The sequence below is a fragment of the Marmota marmota genome, unplaced genomic scaffold (assembly GCF_001458135.2).
Source record: "Marmota marmota marmota unplaced genomic scaffold, marMar, whole genome shotgun sequence".
Taxonomy (NCBI): Eukaryota; Metazoa; Chordata; class Mammalia; order Rodentia; family Sciuridae; genus Marmota; species Marmota marmota.
In genome coordinates this window covers 29661359-29683324 of record NW_026000221.1, presented here as the reverse complement: position 1 = coordinate 29683324, position 21966 = coordinate 29661359, and the positions used below count along the sequence as shown (strand labels likewise).

Sequence of the window (21966 nt, the reverse complement as noted above, 5' to 3'; positions counted from 1 at the left end):
AATTTCCTGTCTTCTGCATTAGTCATTCTCTATGTAATTTTTTATTTCTCCATTTTAGAATTTTATGATTTGTGTATTATGTATATATGAATATATATGTATATATATATACATGTATATATGAATATGTGTGTTTCAAAGCATATGAAATTAATGCATATGATTTGGGATTGTTATACTTTTTTATTGACATGGAAATGTCCCAGTTCAAGTCCCTTAAAAATTTCTTTCTTATACTTTGTCTAAACCATTTCTGTTGATTAATATTTGTATGGTATGTCTTTTTAAATTACTTTTAAATTTTCTAAATTCTTATTTGTATGCTTTATATTTTGTAAACATCACTTTGTTTTTAAAACCACCTTGGCAATTTTTGAATTTGTTAATTTAATTTATTTACATTTAATGTAAATATTGGTAAATTTAGGTTAAATCTTTCATTATTTTATTGTTATTATCAGTTTTGTGTTTTTGTACCCCTTTTTTGTCCTATTTTATAGGTCCTTTGGACTAATCAAATATTCATATCATTACATCTCCCCTCCTTTAGCTTATTAATTAGACTTTCTTTTATTACTCTTACTTTAGAATTACTTTAGAAATCACAATGTACACCTTAACCTTTTAGAGTCTACTTGCCATTGTGCCATTTAATATTTATTTTAATTGTGTATATATTTCAAACTCCATAAAGCATTAATATTATTTCTATATACATTAATATTATTTCTATATATATTCTATATAGAATTGTATTGATTTATATACACAAATGTCTTCACATGTACATTTCTGATGATTATTTTTCTTTCCTAGGATGGTCTACCTGGGATTATTTTCCATTCCTTAGTTATTGTTTTTCTAAATATGTCTTGGTTTCAGTTTAAATTTTGAAAGATACTTTAGGTTCATGTTTATTTTTTTTTCAAAACTTTAAATATGTCATTACATTGTCTTCTGGCCTCAGTTGCTTTTAAGAAGAAATCTGCTTCAGTTCTATTATTGCCTATATGAAAACATTATGTTTGGCTGCTTTAAAATATTTTGTTTTTATCATTGATTTTTATTAGTTGTACTAAGATGTGGGGGGTTGTATTTGTCCTTGGGCTTATAGAAGTTTTTTAATCTGGAGCTTTATGTCTTTCATAAGTTTGAAAATTCTCAGATATTATCTACTCAAATATTGCATATGCTCCATTTTTTATTTTCCTGTTACATTCACTTATCTGTAAGTTCCCTTGCACCTTGTTCCATTGTCTTTTAACTACTTTTTCTTATGCTTTTCACTATCCATTTTACTTTGATTTGGACTTTTTTTGCTGGTTTATCTTCCAATTCCCCAGCTTATATGTTCCAGTATGTGTAACTGTCTATTAAGCCCATCAAATGAATTTTATATTTTAGGCATTCTGCTTTTCAATTTTGAAATTTTTGCTTCAATCATAAACAAATATACAAATAATTTTCATTTGAGTGTTTTAGATTGATATCTTCTAAGAAATTACAATTTTTAAATTTATTTTTTTTGAACTTTACTATTATTATAATTTTATGTTCTGTGCTCAATTACTTCAATGTATGGATTATCTGGGGATTTTTTTTTTCTTACCTCCACAGGTAACTCAGGTCCCCTCTCAGGTCAGATCCCAGATGGGGATTTGTTAATGTGATCTGTTTTTCCTATCATTTTTTGATTTGATGTTGTCTTCTTTCATGCCTCTTGTACCTGGTAACTTTTATTTTTTTAATTCTGTGCTTTTGCTATATTCAGAGTTGTGAAACTATCCCCATAATCACATTTTTAACATTATCATCACCCCATAAAGAATCCTGGAACCCAATAACAATCATTCTCCATTTCTCCTTCCCCACTTCCCTTGACAATCACTATTCTGCTTTCTTTCTCTTTGGATTTGTTTATTTGCTAAAGTATAAATGGAATTAAACAATATGTGGCTTTTTTGTATAGCCTTTTTCATTTACTGTATTTTCAGACATTTGTATTCAATTTGTATTGTAACATGATTCAGTATGTCATTCACTTTAATTACTGAATATGTTTCATAGTGTGTGTGTGTGTGTGTGTGTGTGTATCACTTTATATATATACTAGAGAATTAACACAAGCGTGCTTTGTCACTGAGCTATATCCCCAGTCCTTTTTCTTTTTCTTTTTTTATTTCTTGGGGCTACTGCGGAATGAACTCAGGGGCAGTCAGCCACTGAGCCACATCCCCAGCCTTGTTTTACATTTTATTTAGAGACAGGGTCTCACCGAGTTGCTTAGCATCTTCCTTTTTGCTGAGGCTGGCTTTGAACTCACAATCCTCCTACCTCAGCCTCCTGAGTCACTGGGATTACAGGCATGAGCAACAACGCCCAACTTTATTTTTCATTTTGAGTCTCAGTAAGTTACTTAATGCCTTGCAAAGTTGCTCAAACTTGCAGTCTTCTTGCCTCAGTCTCCCAAGGCACTGGGATTTGAGGCATGTTCCACTATGGCCAGCATATATTTTTTATCCATTCATTAGTTGCTGAGTATTTTGGTGATTTCTACTTTTTTACTATTACAAATAATTCTGTTTATAAAATTCATGTACAAGTTTTTGTAGATTTGTCTTAAATTTTCCTTGATGTATACAAGTGTTCATGTGTAGGCATACATCCATTTTCCTGGACATATACCTAGAAGTAGAATCACTAGGCCACATGATAACTTAATGTTCAACTTTTTGAGGAACTACTAAATGGTTTTTCAAAGTTAACACATCATTTAACATTCTCATCAGTAAAAGAGGATCAGGTTTCATAACACCCTGCCAATTACTTCTTGTTTTCTTGTGTCACCATTCTTATTGGTCTGAAGCAGCATTTTATTGTAGTTTTGATTTGCATTTCTTGAGTTAATAATGATGTTCTGCATCTTTTAAGTGGTCTTTTATTGGTCGTTGGTTTATTGTTGTTGAAGAAACATCTGTTCATGATCCTTGCTTTTTTTTTTTTTTTGAGTATGAATTGAACAAATACTTTACCAACTGAGCTACATCCCCACCTTTCATTTGCCCCTTTTAAATTGCATTATTTGTCCTTTAATTATTGAATTGTGAGTTCTTCTATAACCTGGGAACTAACTCTTTTCTGATATGTGACTTGCAAATATTTTCTCCTATTCTGTGGATTTTCTTGAAATTGTATTTTAAGGAAAAAAAGTTACTTTACTTTAATCGAATCCAATTTATCAAAAAAATTTTTTTGTTGCTTATGCTTTGTGTCATAGGTACTTTAAATATCTTCCAGTGAGGTTTTGTAGTTTTCAATATATGTCCTTTATCCCTTTTAAATTTTATTTCTGAATATTTTACTTTGTATGCTATTGTAAATGGAGTTTTAAAATTTCATTTTCAGAATATTCTTTGCTAGTATATAGAAATGCAGTAGAATTTTGCATCTTGATCTTGTATCCTGCAACTTTGTATTTGTTTAACAGTTTTTAAAAATTGCTTATTCTATGTAGAATATCATGTCATTTGCATATAGTGAAAGTTTACTTATTCATTTCTAGTATAGTGATGGTCTTCAAATCTTCTACTTCTTGGGTTTTTTTAGCAAAAGCCTTGTTATGGTTTAGATCTGGAATATTCGCTAAAGGCTCAATATTGAAGACTTGGTCCCCAGTTCAGCAATGTTCAGAGGTGGGGATTTGGGGAGGTAATTGGATCATGAGAGCTGTGACCTCATCAGTGGATTGAATCATTGAAGGATTCATAGCTGAATACATAATTGGTAGAATTGTTTTTAAAAAATTAGAAATTTTAAGAGGTTAGATCTAGTTGAAGAGAGTGCATCCTTGAGGTGGGCCATCAGGGATTATGTCTTGAGCCTAGCTCCTTCCCCTCTCTCTGCCTCCAGGCTACAAGGACGTTAGCAGCTTTATTTTATCACATCCTTGCACAATGATATCTGCCTCTCCACAGGCATAGAAAGAATGGGGCCATCTGAACGTGGACTGAAATTTCTGAAATTTTGAGCTAAAATAAATCTTTCCTCCATAATGATTTGTTCCAAAGATAAAAAGCTGATCAATATAACCCTCCAGTAGTTGAATACAAGTGGTAAAAGTGAAGATTCTAGTCTAGTTTCTGATCTTAGAGGGAAATCTCATCATTTAGTATTTACTATGATGTTACATGTGAGTTTGTAGATACCTTTCACCAGATTGAGAAAGTTTTCTTATATTCCTAGTTTCTTGAGTATTTTCATCTTGAAAAGTTGTTGGATTCTTTCAGATACTTTTTCTGTATCTGTTGAAAAGATTTTTTTTTAAATCTGTTCATCTGAGTTATTTCTTTGGTTGACTTATTTTGAACTAACTTAAAATATGTGGAATAAATTCTACTTGATGTATAATTCTTTTTATATGTTACCAGATTTTTTTCATATTTGTTTTGAAGAGTTTGCACTAATTCTCAGATATTGGTATATATTGTGTATGTATGAGAGACAGACTTGTCTATCTGGTTATGGTATAATGGTAATGACCTCATAGAATGAATTAGGAAGTGTTTCCTCCTCTTCTGTTTTCTGGAAGAATTTGTGAAGTGTTGGTATTCATTCTACTTTGAATGATTAGTAACATTTATCAGTAAAGTTAGCTAGGTCTGGGCTTAATGGGAAGAATTTTGATTATTTTTTCAATTTCTTATCATATATATTCATGTTTTCTATTTCTTCTTGAATTAGTTTCTGAAGTTTGTGTTCTTATAGGAATTTGTCCTTTTTATCTGTTATCTAAATTGTTGGCATACAATTGTTCATACTATTGACTTTAATTTTTTTTTTCTGTAAGCTTGGTCCCCTCTTTCATTTCTGATTTTAATAATTTGAGTCTTATTCCTTTTTTTCCTTGGTGAGCCTTGCCAAAAGTTCATCAATTTTATTGATCTTTTCAAAGAATCAACTTTTGGTTTTATTAATTTTTCTATTCTGTATTTTATTTTTCTTCTAGACTTTATTATTTCTATTTTTCTGTTGAATCTGGGTTCATTTTGCTGGTATTTTTCTAGTTTCTTCAGGTAGAAAGTTAAGATTATTGATTTTAAATATTTCTTCTTTTGAAAAAAGTAATTTAAAGCTATAAATTGCCTTCTATTTACTGTTTATGTACATTCTGCTAGTTTTGATGTATTTTGATTTTGTGTTCATTCATCTCAGTGCATTTTCTAATTTCTCTTGTGACTTCTTTGACCCATTGGTTATTTAGTAGTTTCTTTTTTAATTCTCATGTATTTGTGAACTTTCCATATTTCCCTCTGTTATTTTTTATTTCATCCCATAGTGCCATACTTGATTTCTATAAAATTATTTTATTATTAGAAAATTATTATTCTATAAAATTATTAAATGATTATTCTCATTATTGCTATCTACTCAAAATTTTATTTTTATTGCCTTTAATAATTTATTTCTCTTTATTGATTTTGTCAATTTGATAAGGTATCTTTCTTAGTTCTTTCTTAGTTCCTTATATATACTTTCCTTTATCTCTTTGATTGATTAAAATAGTTAAAGTCTTTACTTAGCAAGTCCAGTGTTTAAGCTTCATTAGGAACTGTTTCTGTTCTTTTTTTTTTTTTTTCAAGATGTGGCCCTCCTCCCCAGTATATGGTGGTATTAATGTTTGTATTGTTGGTGTTATCTGTTTGTTTAATAGCTTTCCTGAAAAATTTCTGTGAATTCTATATAGTTTGTCATATATGACGTTTGAAGTCTTTGCTCAAGTAGCTAAGTGATCAATGATTGAACCAAGATTTATTCAAATACTTTGAATCTACAAGTCTCCAAGACTTTGTAGAGGTCCTCTGTTTGGGGGACACTACTTGACAGCTCTCATAGTCAGTGCACAGCTTTATAGCTTTTACTTATTATTACAATACGTGGCTGCCTGAGACTCAGTACCATGTAAGAACAAGGCAACTAAATGTCTACTGTCCATCTTCAGGAATTGAGTGAGTATCTGTTTTATGCCAGGCCTTTGCTTGGGACATTTAGCCTTGCTATACTATTCTAATACAAATGCTGTTTTAATATCCTGAATATTCATACCCATTTTTGAGCAACGTATTTAAGAAGTTCTTAGAATTCAGCTATTAACTTGAGATTCCTGTCACTTTATTGATTTAATACTCAGGTAGTGAACTTATACTTAGGTTCAAATTAATATTTTTGATTTTTTTAACTAAAATCCAACTCAAGTATTTATATAGAAAATAATTTTGTAAGTTTTGTTGGAGATATATATATATATATATCTGTTACTGAATAAACTTAGGTTTATCATATTTGTAAAAAAATTGTTTTGTGATTATCTGGAATTTATATTCCAATCTAGCTCTTCCATAATTATGCTTCATTATAATATATTAATTCATCCTCTGTTTGGGATGACTACAGTGTCTTAAATGAACAGGTGCTTATTTTTCTCATTTAATGAGATGCATAGAGATGTGTAACAACCTGCTTTGTCAGTTTCCCTTTTCTTTATTACCTCAAAATCGCTGGTTATAAAAAGAAAAAAGCTGATTGTGGTGGTATATGCCTATAATCCTAGCAACTTTGGAGGCTTAGGCAAGAGGACTACATGTCTAAGGCCACCTTGGCAGCTTAGTGAGACCCTCAGCAATTTAGTGAGAACTTATCTCAAAGAGTAAAACTGCTGATATGTAGAAGCGAAACTACAATAAAGGAGGAAGGAAGAGGAAGAAGGGAAGTTTAATAGATTACACAAAGGGAAACAAAAGGAAGGGAGTGTGAGGGGGGTATAGGAATAGGGAAGACAGTAGAATAAATCTAACATAATTTTCCTATGTATACATATTCAATTACCTAAGTGAACCTCACAAAAATGGGGTCCTAAGTGGAATAAGATATATAGCCTGTGTTTGTATAATTTTATCAAAATGGATTCTGTCATGTATAACTAAGAAGGACCAATAACCAAAAAAAAAAAAAAGGATTAGGAATGTAGCTCAGTGGTAAAGCACCCCTGCTTTCAATCCTTAGTAACCTCCCACTCCCAAACAAATGTAATCAGAAAGGAAAGATTGATTAAAGGGTGAGAGCGTTGTTAGCTACTTTTGATTAAAAGAAACCCTTTTTATGAGAAATATCAAAAGTCCCCAGCAGACTCCATGTCATGCCATACTGACCAGGGCTATTATGAGGCCACCTGAAGTTGAGCAGGGAGGCTGGGAAAGTGTGTGTTTCTTTTCCAGTCTCTACAAGACTAAGAGAAATAAAATGTAAGCCATGTATGTTATTTAAATTTTTCTAGTAGCTACGTTTTTAAAAGATGCAATTATTTTTAATAATGTATTTAATATATTGCAGTGTATTTATAATGATGCTTCAATATTAATTAATATAAAAGATTATTCAAGAGATAATTTGCTTTTCCTAATTTTGTGTTAACTCTTCAAAATCTGGTATGTATTTTGCAGTGAAAACCCACCTCAATTCTGAGTAGCCACATGGCAAGTGCTCAGAAGCCACTTATAGCTAATAGCTACTTGATTTACTATTCACAGTTGTTTGCTTTCTTTACCCTTCATATATAGTATACTAAAGTTTCATAATGCAAATGTCCAGGAATTAGGAAATTTTTTCTCTGAAATATTACCCCATTTATTCCTCCTTTCTCTTGAGAGAAAGCCTGCTTCATTTTGTTGTGTTGGTGGTAGTGCCTTTTAAGAGATTTAGTGTCTCCTGTGCCATTTATTTATGTACATACCAATACGCTTTTTTAGACAAACAGGTAAAATGTTAATCCGTTTTAAGACTGTTGTTCTCTAGGCAGTAAATCGTGTCACCAAATGTATTGCCTAACCATTGCTACCATTCTGTGTCCCTTTTCATATCTCTTGAAATTTTCACTTTCTTTAAATTGCATATAAGAGTATATTACATTGTTGTTGAACTTGTATTATGGTTAAGATGTTATTGAAAAATTTATATGTAAACCATTACTTCTTAGTAGTCAAATTTTTTGTAATATTGCATCTAGCTTGGGCTGCAATAATTTGTGATTTATAGACATCAGAGAGGATTTAGATAGTTTTGTATTAAAATCATTGGGCTTTGAAGATAATCAGTTTAAATGAATAAGAATGTACCTAAAAATGCTCACACGTATAAAGATATGATTGGTACAGATAATCTTTTGAGAAATTTTCCAATCCATTTTATGAATTTTAAAAAATTACAACTTATTCTATTTTTGTTAACCAAATAAAAATGTTTTCTACACATAAATATTTACTCCTAGTTTTTAATTGTTGTCACATTGGTGTCTGCTTTCAGGTTAATATTATAACCGAAAGAGTTAAGAAAAATTGAGCCTGCAGTATGTTGGTTATAGATGTTTTTAAAAAATAGTGTCAGCCATCTTCTAAAAAATTAATTATTACTGAATAAAACAGATAGGAAAATTTATAATTTCATGAGACACATAGTAAGCTTGGAATAGCCACTTCTCTTATAGCTGAAATAGTTATTTAAAATACATAAAATGCTCATTGCTTTGTATGAGTTCACCTGTCTGTGTAACATGTGATAAGGAATGAATACAGTATTAGTAACTATTCATAATAATGCATTTATGTTACCATTATATTTGCACTTAGACATAGTTAGTGAGTGACTTGTGAAGCAGAATTTATTTGCCTTGGTCAAACCAATATATATTGTTACCTTTAGCTTCAAAGCAAATTTTGAGCTATCATTCTCTAATTATAGGATAAAATTTGACTTTCATAATTATTCCAGATTAATGTAAGAGGAAAGCAGGAACTTCTGAAAGTAACTAAAATTTTGAACAATTGCCTTTCCTAATTAAGTGGTTCTTATTTGTCTTCTGTATTTTTTGTTAAAAATGAAACAGAAGAGAACCGTTAATATTCCAGAATGACAGAAAAGTATTTCTAATGACCGAAGTTATCTCTTTTTAATTGTTCCTTAGTCATTTCTCTGTATCATCCATGTATTTTTGACTCTGTTACTATGTTAACTGCAAATTCTCAACTGCTGTGGGAATGAAGTCACTGAAAAGATTAAGTGCCAAAGTTGGTATTCAAACATTTGATTGGTTACCAATTGAGAACATTTTCTTTTCTAAACTTTTTTATTATTGAATATCCACAGGTTACCTTAGGGTTTTTTTGTTTGTTTGTTTGTTTTTGGTGTCCAATGTTATTTATTTTAATACTTTTTTTTTAGTTGTCAATGGGTCTTTATTTTATTTATTTGTATACAGTGCTGAGAATTGAACCCAGTGCCTCACACATGCTAGGCAAGTGGTGTACCACTGAGCCACCACCACAATAAAAAAGAAGCTAGTATTATCAATTAGTTGAAGTATCTTGGATATGGCAAAGTTTGTAATTATTTAGTAGGAAGACATAAATTCTCCATATTTTTCCTGAAATCTTAATTCCTGGATGAAAGTTCTGTAGTATTAAATACAAAAATTTGTTATGTGCAGCAGTATAACAGAGGTAGAAGAATAACTCCTCCCTATGGACAAACTATTTTACTGTTTTTAGAAGAAGTCAAGGTACATTTTAGCTGAGAAAAGATGCATTGTTTGATTTTAACATCCCTAGGGTTTATGCCTGCAAATTTTCATTGTTTCAGGATAGGGGTGGCATTTTCTTCAATAACATCAAAGCATTCAATAATGTCAAAGCATTCTGTCAGATGTATAAATATATGCACACCAATTTCAAAATACATGGAATTTGGAAAAGGCTCTATTTGGAGAGATGATGACTGACAATCTGAATTGAAGAAAATAAGTTTCTTGCAGAATAGATGAAACATGATACCACAAAAAATCTGTATAAAGCTAGATGAAAGGAGCATAGGTCCCTAATAACCTCATGGAATTAATTTGATGCATCTGTGCTTTATAATATTTAAGGGTTTTTTTGATATCTGGAAACAAAACAGTGATGAACTGTACAGTTACTCATCATTAGATTAAATGCACAATTCTTTGTTATTTACAGTTCTGAATGAGACAAAGCCACCTTATATGGCTACCCAGGGAATTTATTAGAGGACAGGTTAAATAGTGAGTATGAGCTGCAGCTATGGGGAATGGTTTGTGTAGGAAAGGAGGGTTGGGCAAGCAAGGTTTTTGTTCTTCCTGTGGATTAGCTAATTTACATGCTTATTTTGAGATTCAGTGCATTGGACTGACCCAAGTTATAAGGTATTTGGCCCTGAGGTAATTCAGGTAGAAGCATAATGGTCCATAGTGTGGGAAATGATAAGGGAATTGGGGTATTGATTCATTGTTGAAGAAGAGGAGCCTCTTAAACCAGGCCTCAAATTTGGGTTAGGGTGGCTTTTTTTTTTTTCATTGAAAAAAAAAAAAAGGAAGTAAAGGGAAGTAATAAAAATAAATAAAAATAAAAACTAGGAATAATGTTATAAAATATAAAATTTAAAAGTTAATAATACATACCAACTTCTTTAAAGAGTTGACAAGCAGAAAAGTAATAATTAAATAGATAAATATCAAGGAAAAGAAGAACATAACTAAAAATTAATTCACAGAGGTAGAATTTATCATAAATTATGCCACAGTAAGTTTTAAAACTATTCAAATGGAATGGGTTCTAGAAAAAAAAAAACATAAATTCCATTACAGACTGAATGTTTTTATGTTGAAGACTGCAAAAGATGACTGTATTTAGATACAGATGTAGTTTGTAAAGTAGGGCCTTTAAAGAGATAAGTAGATTAAAATAAGGTCCTTGGATGAGAGCTAATATAATCTGACTGGTGTCCTTGGACATGGGAAGAAGATATAGAGGCATTTGGTCATAGAAGGGTAATCCTGTGAGGACAAAGTAGGAAGAGGATAACCATCCTTAAGCTAAGAAGAGAGGCTTTAGAAAAAAATTAAACCTGTTGATACTATGTCTTGGACGTCTGACCTTCAGAACTGTGAGACAAACAATTCTGTCATTTAAGCCACCCACTCCATGGTACATCATATGGCATCTCAAGCAAACTAATGGAGTTACCAAAACTGATATAGGAAGAAATTTTTTAAATGACATAGGGCTGGAGTTGTGGCTCAGTGGCGGAACGCTTGCCTAGCACACGTGGGGCACTGGGTTCAATCCTCAGCACCACATAAAAATGAAGGTATTGTGTCCACCTACAACTAGAAAATAAATATTTGAAGAAAATGACATAGAGCTATAATAGTTTTTTTTTAACCTTTTTGTTGTTATAGGTACCAAGGAGGAGAAAACTATTTAAATTCACATTTTAATTTGTCAAATTAAGTATAAGGAATAAGATTTTGTCAGATCAAAGATTTTATCAGAACTTTGGAAAGCTGTATGTGATAGTAATGTCTCACTTTTTTGTTGTTGTTGTTGTTTCTTCCTTTACCTCCCCAAGAACCAGTTTTTATCCCATTAAGAATCTTTAGTCAAAAAGTAACACATTAGTCAAAAAACCTTAGGCCTCCCCTTCATCATACTTTTCTTCAAAGAAATAAAGAAAAAAAGAACAATTTTAGCTTTTTTTTCTAGGCAAATTTTATCAATGCTTAAAGGAACAGGTAGCTCCTACTTCATTAAACAGAGAAAGTACAACAATAAATTTTATAAGCTTAATATAGTTTTATGAAATTTGATATATTTAGTATGAAAAGTCAAGTTTTATACCAATCTCACTTATATTCTTTTTTTTATCATTTTTATGTATTCCTTTGCTCATTTAACAAACTTACTGAGCCTCTACCATGTGGAAATTACTGTTCTAGATACTAGAGTAAAAGACTGATGAAGACAAAGATCCCTGCCTTCTAAAAATTTTATTGTAGTAGGGGAAGTTGACAAAAACCCTGACTTTTAAATAGAAAAACGAATAGATTCAGTGCAGCAATTTCAAATACATGATGTTATAGAGAATGACAAATTGCTTTTGATTGATTGGATGGAAAATGTTAAGATCCTTAATTTTTTTGCAAACTGAACCTAACAGAAGAAGGGGATGACGTTGAAAATCTGAATGAATCATGGTTGAAGTATCACTTAACATTGCATGTGACTACAAATAAAAGAAACCCTAACAATTGTAACTTCAACAAGTAAAGGTTTTATTTCATTCACCCAAAATTCTGGAAGTGGGAAGTCCTGGGCTTAAATAGCAAGTAATCAATGCCACCAAGAATAGAGAATCCTCTTCTCTTGCTCCACTGTCTTTAACATGAGATATTTATTCAAATAATTTTACAATAGCTACTGTTCCTCTAGGTATCATGTCTACACTGATAAGAAAGAATTAAGAAAGAGGAAGAGGCTCATAAAACATTCCTAGAAACTTGATCCATTGACTTCTGCTTTATCTTACTGACTTCTCATCAGTTTCAGAACTTAGTCACATAACCATTCCTGCTGCTGTGGAGTCTTATAAAGTTAAAATCAGGCTTCTATTAGTAAGAAACATAGTGAGATATTGGTGATCAATCACTAGTATCATGTGCCAAAACCAAGTATTTTAGTCTAGAAAATAAGGTTGATTTAAAGTGAGAAAATCCATTACTATAATTTATCACTGTAACAAATTAAGGGAGAAAAACCATATGATCACCTTAGTAGTTACAAAAAAAGGTGTGTAATGAAAACTTTCTTTCTTTTTTTTTTTTTTTTTTTGGTACCATGGACTAAACCTAGGGGCAACTAACCACTGAGCCATATACCCAGCCCTTTTATTATTTATTTTATTTTGTTTTGAGACAGGGTCTCACTAAGTTGCTTAGGGCCTCACTAAATTGCTGAGGCTGGCTTTGACCTTGTGATCTCTGAAGCTCTTGAGTCACTGGGATTACAGGCATACACCACCACACCCAACTGTTTAATGAAAATCCATCCTCACTTCATGAAAAGTATTCTTGAATATTTGAAAATAAGGTGGAATTTCCTTAATCTCATAATGTGTACCTATGAAAAAGTCTACAACAGTTATAAGAAGCAGACTTTTAAATTCCCGGATCAGGAAAAGGACAAATTGTATAAATTTCTGTTTAATATAGTACAGATAACCTAGACAGGAACAGTAGAAATGAATGTTATAGTTTCTAGTGATGATATTGCTTACACACTAAATCTAAGTTGATTCTTAGATAAACTAATTTTAACAAGTTCAACTGCAATGATACATGTGGAGTTCAGTGGCAATTACCAATTAAAAATTAATTATAATTTTAAATATTCTACCCAGTATATGTGAACCTTACTAGCATATGGACAAAATTATAAAAAAGAAAACCTAAATATATATATTAGTGTAAATCATGTTAATATTCAGGATGGCATAATGTTTTGAAAATTTCAGTTCTTTTCATATTTATATCAAACTTCAATAAAATGTCCATAGAAATTCTAAATTTTAATGGAACTTGACAAAATGATCTTTAACTTTGTATAGAAGAGTGAACTGTGAAATACACAAGACCATTTTGGAGAAGGAAAAATATGAAGGAAATGAAAGGAAACTCACTTTACCAGATATAAAACCTACCACATGTCAACAGTAAATGAAATGAAACAATGTAATATTTGTACAGTGATAAACATAGAGTGGAATAGAATTTAGGGTCCAGAAACAGTTAATATATGCATACACATTCCACTACATACATATATGAAGCTTGATTTATGATAGTGTAAGCTTTTAAGAGCAGTAAGATAGACTGCAATAAATGGTGCTCCATTTTTCTTTAAAAATGACATCAAATGCTTCTTTTTACATAGAAAGTTTGGATTTTGAGAGGTAAAAGTTTATATTTTTAGAATTATGGTATTGAAACTTTGTGATCTCAGGATCCCCTGATATTCTTAATATTTCGAGAACCCCATCAAGCTTTAGTTTGTTCCTATATGCTTATTTTTGTTTTGTGTATATTTATATTTATTAATAGTTACTGTATTAGAAATTAAGGATTCATTATTTTTTTAAATTTTAAAATAATCCATTACATGCTACTATAAAATACTATGTTTTTATGAAAATAGCTGTTTTCCAAAGTAAACGTAATTGAGTGAAAAGAGAGTCATTGCTCTACATTTTTGGAAATCTCTCATTTCTGACTCACTAGAAGATGTGGATCTCATAATCTGCTTTTGCCTTCAGTCTTTTGCAATATCACATACCGTGTAGCCTCTAGAAAACTCACTTTCCATTTGTGAGAGAATGAAAATTAATAATTTTGAGGTTATGGGCCCCATGGTTTCTGTATCATACCTTGAAAATGATTATTATAGAGTAGACTATATAATATCTTTCTGACTTCCAGATAGGGAAGGCTTTCTACAACAAGACATAAGTACAAACAGTAATCTTAAATTTCTGCAGGTCCATAATGAAACATGGTATTCTTTCTGTTGAATATACAAGAAATTTTCATTTCTAAATTTGGAAAGTTATATGGGTCTACAGTTTCCTATTTGTAAAAACCTTTGCTACTTTTTAGATTTCATTTTAGATTTTTTTTAGATTTCATTTTTTTAAATTGAAAAATGTGATATATGTGCTTGTGTACCATGGCACACACCCATCCATAATCCCAGCTAGTTGGTAGGCTGAAAAGTAGAAGGATTGCAGGTTCAAGGCCAGCTTGGGCAGCCTAATGATACCCTGTCTCAAAATAAAAAATAAAAATGAAGGATTTGAGGTATAGCTCAGTGGTAAAATGCCCTGTGGATTGATCCATAGGAGAGAGAGAGAGAGAGAGAGAGAGAGAGAGAGAGAGAGAAAGGAAAAGAGAGAAAAAGAAAAGAAAAAGGTAATACTGTTTAAATATATTAGGTAATAATCCAAGCAGGGTTTTTGTCAGAACCCCATAGTCTGCAGATTAATATTTTGACCTGAGTGGTGAGGGGGAAAAATGAAATAAAAATTAAGAGCTATAGTATTGCTCTAAGAAAAGTGTTAATAGAGCTCCCTCCTCTTGAACTGGGATTAAAGGAAAATTCATAGAAAAATAATTCAAGGTTAGAAATGAGCAAAACTAATGCCAACCAACCCAAATGGAATCCAGACTACCTGTCAGAGGATAATGAAATAAATAGAGGCATAGGAGGACAGGGTGGGCAGATTATGGAGCATTATTAATGTCATGTGAATGTCATTACACTGTCAAGATTCATGAAGCTTTTTGACAGAAGAGGTGATAGAAAATATTATTAGACCTTTGTTGCTGGGTGAATACAGGGATGAAAGGATACATAGTTTGTTAAAAAAAAAAATACAAATTCAGTTAAAGATCTAATTGGCTTTCATTAATGATTCACAGATTGGATAGTATCTCTTCCAAAGATTTAGAAAAGGTGCTTCTTGAACTCAACAGAGCAGTTTGGCTTTATAGGCATAAAAGCGTTGAAAAAAGCAAAAGTATCAGATTGTGTTTCAAAGTTAGTTGTAAGATTAAAACAGGAGATTTCCTTATCAGGCCAACTCCGGTAAACAGGGCCTCTTCTGTTGGTTGGTTTGAATCTCATGTTTTCTGGCTTTTGTTGTTGTTGTTTGGTTGGTTTTGGTGCTTTAAAACTGGTCTAAGAGTTTACTTTGATAAGGTAGCAGGTAGTAAAAGTGACTTTGTTCTTGTTTGGGCTGGTATTTTGGGCCTACTGTAGGAGCTCAGTCCAAATGAGTGATCTCTTATAATTTTTTTTTTAACAGATCAAGATTTCTAGACTGAGAGCCTGGAAAGCAAGCAGTCTTATGGAGAAAAGCAAAATTGAGAAGTACTTCCAAATGGAAGAGTTCAGGACATGTTGTTTTAGTAAGACATCTAGGTAGAAAAACTTCATAATTAAAGATAGAAGCAAATGTATGTATTATAAATATTCAGGACTAGAATGGAAAATTGGTAAATTGTAAATATGCATTAAATACATACAATAATTTATTTAATTTTATAGAAACCAGAACTGAGTGAGGTTAGTTTACCATGTGTCACCCAGAGAGGCCATTGTATAACTGAGAGCGAACTAGGTCTTCCCCATCAATGTTCTTGCCTCTGTGTTTATGCTGTAAATTTTGAACCTTATACCACTATCATTAGTTCAAACCTTGATAATGACTGAGTTTACTTCAGGGAGAGGTACATTTGTATATGGAAAGAAGAGGAACAAGACAGCTTTGAAGAATGCCCACTGGTATGGATAAAAGCAAGAAGAGTTGGAGTCAGGAAGATGGGAAACAACTGGAGAATGTGATGTCAGTAGCTGAGGAAATGGGGACTTTCAGAAAGCACAAATGATCCATTTTATAAAACGTGTTGGGACAAAGAGATGGATAAGGCTTTTTATGAGAAGTGTCTTTTCAACTAGTTTCTGTTGTTGGGAGTGATGAAAGTAAAAGTCAGTCTGCAAATAGGTATTATGCGTCTGTTTTGTGTCAGACACTATTCTCCATGCATGTAGCAGTGAACAGAACAAGTTCAGGCCCTCAGGGAGCTCACATTGGGAGTTGGGACATTTAATAAACATAAATGGTATTTTAGTTTTCTCCACATACCTCATTAGTCTAGAACAGCCTTTCTAGTCATGTAGTCTCTTATTCATATAGCCAGATTAGGCTCCCTTATCTGGGCCTATTCTTGGTCCTGATATCTTCCTAAAGTGGGAAGTTGGGGAAGAAGAGAGAAATGATAGCCAGGAATATAGGCTACACACTTGAGAAGCTTGTCAGGAAAGGTAGAGGAACTTGGATTATTTCAAGACTTTAAATTTAGAGACCTGACAAACTATGATATATTTTCTGTATGTGTTATAAAATCTCAGCAGCTCTTAGAACCACAAATGAGTATGAAAATGGCCATGGGTGTGTGTGTGTGTTTCTGGGGATCAAACTCAAGGCCTTGTGCATGCTAGGCAAGTGCTCTCTAACTGATCTACATCCCCCGCCTCAGGGCCCAAGATTTTTATATAGGCAGGTTTCCCTTAGGGTCTGCTGGCAAGGTAATAGTGGCTAGGGAAAGCTTGGACTCTTGGGTAGAGAGATTGTGGAATAATGTTTGCTTTGTAGAAATGGAGGCTATAATACCTTAATTACTCTTTTCTTTCATTGAAAAGAATGAGCTGTTCTTTACCCTAAAGTCAAATGTCTCTTTGTTAGTGAGGAGAATGAAAGAGTTGAGATTCAAGTACCCTAACAATTCATCATTTGTGAATAGACTGGGTGGACTACTTCCTTAACTTTTTTTTTTTTTTTTTTTTTTTGGTACCAGATATTGAACCCAGGGATGCTTAACCCTGAGTCACATCTGCAGCCCTTTTTTAAATTTTTTATTTTGAGACAAGTTCTCACTGAGTTGCTTAGGACCTTGCTAAGTTGCTGAGGCTGGCTTTGAACTTAGGACCCTCCTGCCTCAACATCCCAAATTGCTGGGATTATAGGTGTGTGTCACTGTGCCCAGCCTTATCAACTCTTGATTAAGGTGTTTTTTTGACTCTGAGCTTAGAGATTTTTTGGAGGACCTGGACAACAAGGAAGAATTATTTTTGAGTGGCTGTGCTTTCCTCTAATTTCTCTACTGATTCCTTCCCATCTGTTTTCCTTCTTCCTGTGATTTTTCAAAGCTTCTCGACTGCCAGTGGATCCTTGTCTTGGTTTTGAGATTTATTACTGTTTCATTCTTAAAGTATATACATTATATTAATTATGTATGTGGAGGTTGGAGGTGTATATTGCCACTTCAAAAGGATCTTGTGATGAAAGACAGGTGCATTTATTCAGTTTGTCATATTGAACCATATACATGGAAACAAAATTTAAAACCCTGTGGTTAGAACCCATAGCTCACTTAAGAAATTGGCTTTATTAAAATGAATAAACCTTTATAAAATAAGAACTGACCATAATCTTCATTTCATAGTTAGTTTTGAGAGTATAAACTTAATCCGATATCTGAAATCTATATGGGAGCTTTGAGTTTATAACCAAAAGTACTTGCAGCTATAGAAAAAGCAGGAAGATTAGACTCTAGGAGAATCAATAGACTCAAGACTCCAAGTTGATCCAACGAGGTACTAGCATTTTGTACAACAATGGAATACAATAAAGTTTTCAATGTATTTAACATTTAATATGGACATATTAGACTGCAAATATTCTCTAGTATAAAAACAATGCTTTATATTTTACCTAGTTCTTAAGATGCACAGTCCTCATAAGCAGTAATAGATACATCATTAAAGAATTACAGTTGGAGCATTGAAAGTATTTATATTTTATTTCTGTGTTGTATAATATTAGGTTCTCACTGAAAGTAAGCTTTATGTTAGAAAAACCAAGTAGTAGAGGATACATAGTAATGTAATACTCTCAAGAATTTCAGCATGTTAAAAAATACGTTGGGAGGCAGGTATGTATTTGAATTTCAAATGGTATCTAATTATTCTTGTCAGTATCTAAAGATCCTATTATTGCATGTGTCCTTATATTTCATTTGTTTTCTTTTAGGTCTCTTTTATTCAAAACCTTGTATTTTGTGTAGAAAGAGTTTACCGTGTTCCTGACTTTGGTATTTGGGAAAGAGGAAGCAAATATAATAATGGCAGCACAGAGCTACATTCAAGGTAATTTCCCAATTCTGAGGGTGTTTTTGTTGTTGTTGTTGTTTGCTTGTTTTTGTTGTTTAAATATATGGAAATTGAATATGAGTAAAAATCAAAGGAATGGATTTAAGCTGTAGTTTCTGTGTAAATTGGAGTCCCATTAATGAATTTCAAGAAAGGAGCAGGGCATCTTTCCCAACCTTCCAATGTGTCAGTCCATGCATTTCAGCTTTTACTCTTAATCCACAGCTTGCCTTTTTGTTCAACCAAGTCATTTTCTTGTCTTTGAAATTATGTTACTTGAAATGTCAAATACATCAAAGTTTTCAAACACCAGATACATGCACCTTACATTTGAAATTCCCTTTTGTGTTAAAAACCTGAATTTCATTCTAACCACAGATTCTTATACCCTTCAATAAATCTTATTCAGTGTATTCTATAAGAGTTCTGATCAACACCTTGAACTATAGTTTAGTATGTTTGAATAAACAACAGTTGCTGACAACTCATGTTAGGTAGTTTATTTACTATTAATAATAATAGTAGTTTATTTACTTAATAGTGTTAAAAAGTAGCTCTAGAGGATCCAAGATAGTGGGCCAGAGGGAGGCAGCATTCTGTGTTGCTCCGTAACCCAGGTCTCAACTAGTGGGAATACTGCTTCTCTGAGAGTGATAAAAGACCCCTACACAGCTGCTGTTGCACAGAAATCACCAGTGCTGTGCCTACACACAGGGTTCTGGGCATCCGCATTAAAGCAGGACTTCCGACTCCCGATACCAAATTCCTGACTACTAGCCCATGCAGGACTCCTGAGTGCCTTAGCAGGATCACCATATCAGCACCTGCGCAGAACTCCCAGACACTGCTCTTCTCCCATACAGGACACTCAGCTGCTACCCACCCACAGAACTCTGGCTGCCACTCCCCTGTTGACCCCCATCTACCAACGGGGGGGGCTCCCCCGTCACCTCCATCTTGTGACTCTGCAGCTACTGCCATAGTCCCCTATGCACAGTAATCTGCCTACACTTGAGGACATCACACAAGCTCTGAAGACAGCCAAAAGCCACAACACTACACACAGAGCTCATTTCTGAACATATTGCACAACAGCCATCACCTGGCTCCCCCTACCCGACCTGATACCCCAGCTGGAAGCAGCCTGCGTCCATCTTGAGTCACCTTCCTTACCATCTTTGGTGGGAACAACACCCAGATTTGAACTCTAGCTGGCCAGGTACCTGGTTTCCAACTCCCCACTCTCCCCAGCAGATGGTAACACAGAAGAGTAACTATCCAACACAAAACAGCTCTCAGTGGGATGGGTGTGCATTGGGACCAGGGTATCACCCATGGGAGCTCCAGTGAGAGAGGTCCCTTAATTGGGAATTAGAAGGGAGAGGGTGCAATAGTTTGGAGACTAACAGAGAGACCAGGAACTGGTAAATCTTTAGGAAAGATAGGGAGATAGGACAGGGCCTTCAAGTCATACAAGTGGACCCAAAAAGAGACCCTTGAGGTGCAGTCTCCCTTCAGGGACTGGTGGGTGCTATACGTCATTTCAGGTACCCTGCACCAGGACCAGCCTTCCCCCCTGGTTACCTTCACCATCTTGAGGGCAGAGATACCAGCTAACAGAAGACAATTCCAGCTATTGGATGAGAAGGGAAGCAGAAACATACTGATCTCCAACCAAAACAATTAACAATCCTGGTTTTTTCCTTTGAGATTTTTTTTCTCTCTTTCTTTACCCCCTCTGTTCTCCTGCCCTCACATCCCCAACATATATGAAACCAAGTACTTAGCATGAATTAGGATTTTGAGGACTGGGACGTCTGAATAGCATTTTATAATTGTGCTGTACATGCCTTTTTTTTTTTCTTTTACTTTCTTTTTTCCTCCAATTTTTACTATTTTAACATCCTTTATTTTTCTTAATAATATGTGTGTTTCTTTTATGTACTCCACTGTCTTTCCACATACTTGTCTACCCAAAATTACTTTTGTCTATTCCCCTGCTACTAACCTTCTTCATTAGATTTATTTCACTCTTCCTAAGATATACTAGATCTGTATCCTCACATCCTGCCTCCCAGTACATCATCCTACACCTCACTCCCAGTTCATTGTCCATCATCAGAAACTGTAAACCCTTTTACAAACCTACTGATTATGTTATAGATAATAATCAAATTCAACATTTCTGTACATTGTGACCAAACTATAAATGTGCCAATAGAAACAAATTGTTTATAGGTGGTATATTGTTTACATTGGGATCTTTTAACATTGTTCTTCCCTACAAAGGAGAGGTATTGGAACCCTACAGGACCACAATATATTTTGTCTTCATTGTCTGAGGTCCTGTTTTCAAAGTGGTCTACTCTGTTGTGATGCTTTCAACTGAACTTTTAATTTGGTTTATTGTTTCTTTCATTTCAAGGATTCCTGTTTGTTTTTTAGAACCTCTGACTCCGTATTGAAGTAATCTTTTGCTGCCTGTATTTGTTTATGTAGCTCTTTGTGGAAATGATCTTTTAATGCCTGTATTTGCTCTCTTATATCATCCTTTAATTCACAAAACATTTTAATCATGTACATCTTAAACTCCTTCTCTGTAATTTCTTCTGCCATACTGGCCATGGATTCTAATAATGTGGTATCTTGATTTGTTTGGGGCACTTTATTCCCTTGTCTATTCATGTTGTTCGTGTGTCTTCCCTTCTAGTGCTGTGTGTCCTAGGCGTTACCGTCTATGCCGCAGTCTGGCTGGGCACAAAATCACGAGCCACCACACAGCTTGTAGATTCAAACAGCAACTCTTTATTCCCGAACTCACACCGGCACTCTACACACGTTCTCTGCCCAAATCCACCCCCACTGGGCTTCTGTCTCCCAAAAAATACTGTCTGAATCCCGTGAGAACTCAAGGGGAACTCAGGCAGCAGGATACGCCCTATTCCCAGCAGGAATAACCTTAAACCTGGAATAGTCCTAAACCGGGAACGCCCTAAACCCGGATTATCCTAAACCGGGAACACCCTAAACCCAGATCCGCCCTGGTCCTTGAGCAAGGTCACCTTAGATGCAATGTCACTGCAAAATGTCCTATTTCCACGAGTCCTTCCACTAAGCAACATGAAGTACGCTGGCAAGGAAATTGTCATACCTACTTGGCTAATGGCTGCCAGCATCTCCCCCGTTCTGATTAATTAAACAACAAGCAATGTGGCTTAAGGACCGTGCCTGGTAGGTTGTCCAATTCAACATATGGTTCTTACCCGTCATCGGAAAAACTGACCTTTAGGCGTAGCCTCCT

The 21966-nt window shown here is 33.6% G+C and overlaps 1 protein-coding gene across 4 annotated transcripts in view; it reads left to right on the top strand.

Moving 5' to 3' along the window:
• Phkb (phosphorylase kinase regulatory subunit beta) overlaps positions 1 to 21966 on the top strand; it is a 217393-nt gene that overhangs the window by 65664 nt on the left and 129763 nt on the right. For all 4 annotated transcript variants that reach the window (XM_015488767.2, XM_048792237.1, XM_015488766.2 and 1 more), the window contains one exon: positions 18547 to 18662. In XM_015488767.2, coding sequence (XP_015344253.1) covers positions 18547 to 18662 — 116 coding nt within the window. The remainder of the gene's footprint in view (positions 1 to 18546; positions 18663 to 21966) is intronic.